The sequence below is a fragment of the Helianthus annuus genome, chromosome 4, assembly GCF_002127325.2.
Source record: "Helianthus annuus cultivar XRQ/B chromosome 4, HanXRQr2.0-SUNRISE, whole genome shotgun sequence".
NCBI lineage: Eukaryota > Viridiplantae > Streptophyta > Magnoliopsida > Asterales > Asteraceae > Helianthus > Helianthus annuus.
This window is the reverse complement of record NC_035436.2, coordinates 20,367,508-20,374,704: the sequence shown is the minus strand read 5'-3', so window position 1 is coordinate 20,374,704 and position 7,197 is coordinate 20,367,508. Positions and strand designations below refer to the sequence as shown.

Here is a 7,197-nt window from a genome sequence, read left to right as displayed (position 1 = left end):
ATCTCAGCGTGATTCGTGTCATTTGCAGTATCACGTGGCAAATTGCCGCATTTCGATCAGTAATTCTCTCGCTGACGGGATCAGCATCGTTGTTGTCGTGCCCAATTGTGTTTCCCCAAGGCCTCGCCTCGAAAGTCGTGTGCGATGTACTTCGACGTCAACTGTTTAAGTTTCATGTATAGTTGTGCAATAGCGTTTCGTTCCACGTAGGTTACCTGCCCGGGTAATTAAAATAGCATAGACGACATAATACAATGGTGTATGCCCGAGTTAATAGTCACGGCTCCTACGTGAGGACCTTTAATGAATTTCGACGTAAGTTTTCCAAAGGTCCTAAATGCATGTTACCAAAACTCTCAAAGTTTGCTTTCTGTGTGTAATTGTTTCGTGTATCGTGTATCAAACATAAGTTTTTTCTTCAACTAATACCATACCATAATATGAAAATTAACTATTACTTCTCCACTGGTAGCACCAATAACTTAATGTGATCAATGTTCTTTGATGTACGATATGATGAAATGCAGCTCTTTAAGCATGTGCCATCAGTTAGACTATACCATTCTCCGGGAAGAACTTGGTACTTGATCTTGTAGGTACCAGATGGATTCAACTCAAACTCCAGGTTAATTTTCTCCATTAAACTTTCAAATGTAGTTGAGCTTGGGAGAAAGAATAAACTGTGATCAACTTTATAAACTGCTAGAATGACTAGATCATCGTCTTCGTCATCCTCACCTTTTGGATCGTTGACGTTGGTCAAGGGATATTGATATGCTTCATTCAACTCACTTTGATCTGTAGTGAACTTTCTCTTCATTCCCACCAATGGCCTTGTTTCTTCTAATGCTTTAGGTGTTTCGGATACTTCGGTTTTTGGGAAAATCTTGGCTGGGTTTCTCCCACTCCCAGAAGAAGAATTCTCAACATCGACAACAAGTAATTCATCACCAAGTTGTGCCCCAGAAGCAGCATACCTGAAACTTGGCAAATGCTCCCTTAGTGTCAGTATCAAAGCCTCCATCAAGGGCAAGGGGTTAGGACTTAGGGGCCAAAAAAACTCAAATACGTAGTCACGCTCTCCCATGTGAGAGCTCTTCAAGCATATAGCAAAAGAAGTACATTTTGCACCGGCAGAGAGTACCGCCAAGACCCCCTTGTTATCACTAAAATTAAATATGTTTCTGCACAAGTGTGCCTGACGAGTTTCAAGTGTCCTCCCAACTAGCCCGCGCTCCGCCTTTTTCAAAGAAAGAACAAAAAGTTGTTGATAGAAACGCTTAAGAAAAGACATGTGATCATCGCCATGGGGACTAGCAACACAAAGAGATTTAAATCTGCCTAATAACGCCCGTCTCTTCTTACGATGAAGATTCTCAAAAGTGACCCAAACTTGACCAAGAGTTATAGCATGTGATTCAACAGCCGCTTGTAATGCCTTTTCAATTTCTCTCTCGACAAGTCGGAAATCCCCGGTAGTAGCCTGTTTAAAGAGAGAAAAGTATTTAAATGAGAAATCATACATAGTCAGTCATACTGTAATTCTATCCGGTTAGAAACATTATTTATTTAATAATAATTACCTCGCAAGGCAGCAAAAGTAGTTGTGGAGGAACGATATTCAAACCCTCCCTCTGCAGACAAACAAAACACAAGTAATGTAAAACCTTTTATCAACGATAATTGTAAGAATCATGGCAACTTAACTAACTAACTAACACACCTACCAGTAGTTCACGTTGCAACTCTTGGTAAATTTGTAGAAGATGGCAAGGATATCTTACAGAAACTTCAATGACACCAACGCAGTGAGTAAAAGAAAACGCAGGCAGCATCATAAAACAAGTTAGCTCACACTCCAAAGCAAGATCCACCAATGGAGTCCCCCGGTGAGCCCTAAGATCCAGAACCACCTCTGGAAACTGGCTCAGGATTGCAGTGGATGGTGGCGCACCGTATATGATCATAGCGTCGTCATCTACTACAACCCGATCACTAAGAGCATAGGAATACTGGCAACAAGACGACCTATATTTCCGGAGACGATGGTTTGAACGCGAATAGGCATAAGGGTTAAAAGTACATAAAAGTCTAGTGCCGCTAGAGGTTTTCACTAGTCGCCAAAACTGCATGATTACCCTCTCTAAAGGAAATGATTTTACGTTTCGAAACGCAGACAGTATCTTATTGTTCACCGGATCTGTTCAATTATTCAAATCGTCCTTAATTATGCTTGATTATTATTATTATTATTATTATATGATCAGAATCAGAATACAAATACAAGGAAACAACAATTTATTTTTACCGGGTCCACGACTACCATGGCGACAAAAAGCCTTTCTCTGAGGATAGATTTCTGGCCAGTACTCCCCCATCTTCGAATTCGAATGTGTGTTCAGAAGTTGTAATATACAGAATTTTGGAAACCCTAATATAAAGAAATATTGAATTTGCTATGTCCGATTTAGGTGAATTAATTAAATGACAACATAAATAGTATCGTTTAATTGTATTTGTGTATCGAAAGAAAAAAAAAAGATAGATTAATAAATAATAACAAAATATATTGGATTAAAAAGAGTTTATAAATCATAGGGTTTATTTTGTACAAGTGCTTACACGTTAGGGGAGATTTTAAAAATCTGAATATGTGGAAAGTGAATCCTTCATCTTGAAACCAACGGTAATGTAGTTCCAATACCGAAACCGCCGGACATTAAGTGTATGTTTGGTATGGGTTAATGGAATGGACATGGTAATGGAATTGAGTAGGGAATGGAATAGATCATTACCATGTATGTGGTGTTGTCAAGAGTTAAAAGCAACGTCGAAGTTAAACTACTAGCATTAGATAGAGATGGTAGGGTGACAATTGATAATTAAAACAACAAATGTTATATACAAATAGATATTTAGAGAGTTATGAATTATTTTTACATTTAGTTTTGTAAGTACTAATTCTATTTACCATTTTGTATTTATTTATTCAATGTTCTATGTAGTTTTATTTAAAACATATATCTACAATATGTATTAGTTCAGGCCGTTTATCACATGAGTAACTAACCTAGTTTATTAGTATAGAGATATATAGCGGCTGGATCATATAGAGGAAAAATGGTGCAAAAAATAGGAAGGAATGTGAAGCATTGATTTTGCAATAATGGTCGAGATTAAATGTACAAGAATCTTACAATCGCGTAATGGAAAAAACGAATAGCCACTGTTGTTGACTTTTAAACCTAATTCCCTTACGATCTTTAAACGTAATGTAAACAATGTACAATCTGCAATGCATATGGGACAGGTTAAAATAGCGCGAGGTCATGCAGTGTAAATGAGAGAATATTGTGGTAGAATATACTGTACTGCCAAGAAGCTATGATTTACAAAATTTCATCATGTGTGTTTTGATGTGAGTCTTTAGAATTCAGAAATAAGCATATGAAACAACATATTACTATTGTTAAAGAATACGCGGATGCTTAAATATTTGGAAGTGCAACAAACCATTAATTCTAGACATCAAAACGTATCCAGGCTCTCAGCAGCGGCCAATGGGACACTATGATCGGAATCCTATCGCATTACACAAACATAAGTAATAACAGATAACTGTGAATACTGAAATGCATTCACCATAATATGACCAAACGGTTTCTTTTGCCTTAGCAAACCCTTTATATTTTCACACCACTTTGTGCCTAGTTACTAGTCCTTAAGAAAAAAGAAAAGCAAAGAAACTTAACACCTTCTGCCACCATCTAAGCACTTGCAAAACTGCATCTTGCAGGATACATACATCCTCTTAAAAGCATGAAATAAATATAGAGAACTTTAAGTTTAAACTTCCAATACAATGAAAATCAACTATCAGTTTTCCACCGCCAGCCTACTTGTCTACCCTCAGGGAACACACGAAGTCTAATGAGATCCATTCCCCGACAACTCTCTAAGCATACTAGACTAGACCATTGGCCCGAGGAAGCTTTGTACTCGACCCTGTAGGTCCGAGTTGGATCCAACTCGAACTCCTTGTTAAGTTTCTCCAAAACATATTCAAATGTGGATGAGCTTGGGATGTAGAATAATAAGGGTTTGCTTCTATAAGATGCTAATATGGCAAGATCATCATCCTCACCCTCCGGATGATTCAAGTCACTTTGACCCGCAATGGACTTTCTCTTCACGCCTACCGGTGTCCGTGTTTCATTTGATGCTTCTGATAATTCGTTTTCGTTTCCCAGGAGAACCTTCACAAGCCTTGAAGAATAACCATCAACATCTACAACAGATAATTCATCACCAAGTTGTTCACCAGAAGCAAACTTGAAACTTGGCAAATGCTTCCTTAGTGTCGCTAACAAAGCGTCCAACAAGATCAAATGGTGACGACTTTGGGGCCAAAAGAACTCAAACGCGTAGTCAAGTTCTCTCGTGTGAGTGCTCCTCAAGCATATCACAAAAGAAGCACATTTTTTGGATTTGGTACTGGCAGAGAGTAGCGCCAATACCCCGCTATTATCACTCAGCTTATAGATGTTTCTGCACAAGTGTGGTTGATGAGTTTGAAGAGTCTTCTGAGCGAGCCCCTCCCCCGTTTTCAAATTAATCACATCAAGCTTATCGTAGAAATCCTTAACGGAAGACAAAGGATCGTCATTTGAATCAACTGAATACCCACTCATTTTCACCAAAAACATTCGTTTCGTCATGTCCAATGCATGATGATCGCTCTCATAAGAGATCCAAACTTGAGCAAGAGTTAAATCATGTGATTCACAAGCTATCTTTAACCCATTTTCAATCTCAAATTTGGCAGGTTCCAAATCACCTGGTATAGCCTCCTATTTAAAGAAAATAAAGTGTTTAGACAGAGACACATACTATCTAGCAGTGTTGTAAAAATCGCGACTAATCGGCGATTAATCGCTCGTCAGCATGTAACCGAGTAATTTCGTTAATCAGTCCATTAATCGCTAGTCGGATCTATTCGGGCCTAGTCGGCAATTAATCGCTCGTCAGCCAGTAACTGAGTAATTTCGTTAATCAGTCCATTAATCGCTAGTTGTCTCTATTCGGCGATTAATCGCTCGTCAGCCAGTAACTGAGTAATTTCATTAATTAGTCCATTAATCGCTAGTCGGCTCTATTCGGGCCTAGTCGGACCTAGTCGGCCAGCCAAAAATTGGCGATTCTTGCCAAATTCCGGCAAAAAACTTGTATATTCCGTTCAAAACCTGTAAATTAGCCCGTTCCCAACCAAACCATGTGAATTCCAACAATTAATCTTGTATACTTAAAAAAATGAGTTGAGGAAGAGTTAAAACATGTCTGCTTAAAATATTTACCTATAAAAATGTGTATATGTATATATAAAACTGAAAATTATATTTAAAAAACCCGATCTGAATAATCTCGAGTAGTAGCTAGTCCCCACGTCACCGGCTGACTAGCAGCGACTAGCAACTTCTCCAACCTTGCTATTTAGAATTAACATAGGTGGTTGGTTTATTTACCTTGTATGGCCAACTTCCTTGTATATGATAGATACTTAGGCCCCTTCTCTGCATGCATATATAAGAAGTTAAGGGGAAAGTTCCTGTACAAATAAAGTTAACGTACTAAACGTACGAATAGCATGAAAAAGACAAAAATACTCTACAGGATCATTTGTAGAGTACTTTTGATAGTTACTGATAATTACGAAAATGCCACCGCTTTTTTTTTTATTTTTTCCTTCAGTTCGAACGTTTTGTACGTTAACTTTATTTGTATTTGATCTTTTGTCAAGAAGTTAAATGTAGCCAGCCACTTGATGATGAAAAAAGAATGATTTTTCAAAGCATACATACCTCTAGTTCACATTTCAACTCATTGAACATTGGAAGAAGAAGAGTAGGATGCTTCATAGAGCACTCAACAACACCAACACAGTCAGAAGAACCACCATGACAAACCGGGAGCATCACACAACACAACACAACACATCAAATCACATTCCAAACCACAATCAACCAGCGGATCAGAACCCTGGAGAACCCTCAGGTCCAGAACCACCTCTGGAAAATGGTTCAGGAATGCAGTGACGACTGGACCACCACCGCTTATGAACCAAGGAGGAGGGTTGTCAGAACTATCTCCTTCAACGACACTATAACGGTACTTGGTACAACATGACCTGTATTTACCGAGACCACGATTATAAGTAGAAACAGCATAAGGGTTACGTAAACATTGAAGAACCAGCCTTCCATGGTCAATTTGCGGTCGCCAAAACTGGAAAATAATCCTCTTCAAGGGGAAGGATGTCACGCCCGCAAATGCAGAATACATCTTCATGTTAACCTCCAGCAAATCATCTGTTCCATTAACATTACCGGAATCGATATAACTAAATTATAATACAAATATTATTATGTTAAGAAAACAACAATATACAATACCCGAAGTTTCAGGTACCGTTGACCAACAAGCCTCTCTACCAAATCTGTTTCCGAGCGTGTGGTTTGCATGGTCGTGCCCCATGTGTTCAGAAGGTGAGTAAACCCTAATTTAAGTTTGCCCTTGATATTAAACGATTAACAAGCAGGCAGCCTAATTAAAGAACAGAAGGATCTAAGATCAGCACAACACTATAAATCAATAGAATTATGCTTCGTTAACTATATAAGGTGTTGATTTCTTGATCACTGGAATTGCATACAGTTTAAGAAGATGTAACGGTATTTGAGATTCTTGGCCCGGTCCATCTTTGATGGTTATGTCATTTTCATTTAAAGTAAACTTTCGTTTTCTTATATGTGGTTTGGTCGTTTTAACGGTTTTACCTCGGTCCTTTAAAAATAGTCATTTTCCTTCAATAGTTTACTATGTTTTTTCCATTTTGCTCAATGGCCTTAACTCAGTTAAATCATACAACTAGAGGTAGGGGTATTTCAGAAATTTTATATATAAGTACTTAATTATTTTTAACAAGGCCGGCCCTGAAGGTGGGCGGGAAGGACCACCGGCCAGCCTGATATATCGAAGGGCCCGTTATTTAAGAAAAATGCTATATTTATATGTAAAAAAATAAATTAATAGGGTATACCCATATAAACACCAACATAGGCTCACTTACAAAACTATTTTTATGGTTTAGATTAGTTATTAGCCCATTGTCATTAGGTTTAGACTGCCTAATACCCAATT

General features: G+C 38.1%; 1 protein-coding gene across 2 annotated transcripts; it reads right to left on the bottom strand.

Moving 5' to 3' along the window:
* Positions 1-3,817: 3,817 nt before the first annotated feature.
* On the bottom strand, positions 3,818-6,760 carry LOC110903133 (protein NLP7-like). 2 transcript variants are annotated; one of them, XM_022149290.2, is made up of 4 exons: positions 6,450-6,750; positions 5,859-6,365; positions 5,523-5,570; positions 3,818-4,850 (listed from the first exon to the last, which is right to left on the bottom strand). In XM_022149290.2, exons 2-4 carry the CDS (start codon positions 5,970-5,972, stop codon positions 3,870-3,872), a joined length of 1,143 nt encoding a protein of 380 aa, XP_022004982.1. In that variant the 5' UTR covers positions 5,973-6,365; positions 6,450-6,750; the 3' UTR covers positions 3,818-3,869. The 2 variants fall into 2 exon arrangements, with proteins under 2 accessions (XP_022004982.1, XP_035845501.1); XM_035989608.1 differs by lacking the exon at positions 5,523-5,570 and having other exon boundaries at positions 6,450-6,760.
* Between the last annotated feature and the right edge of the window lie 437 nt (positions 6,761-7,197).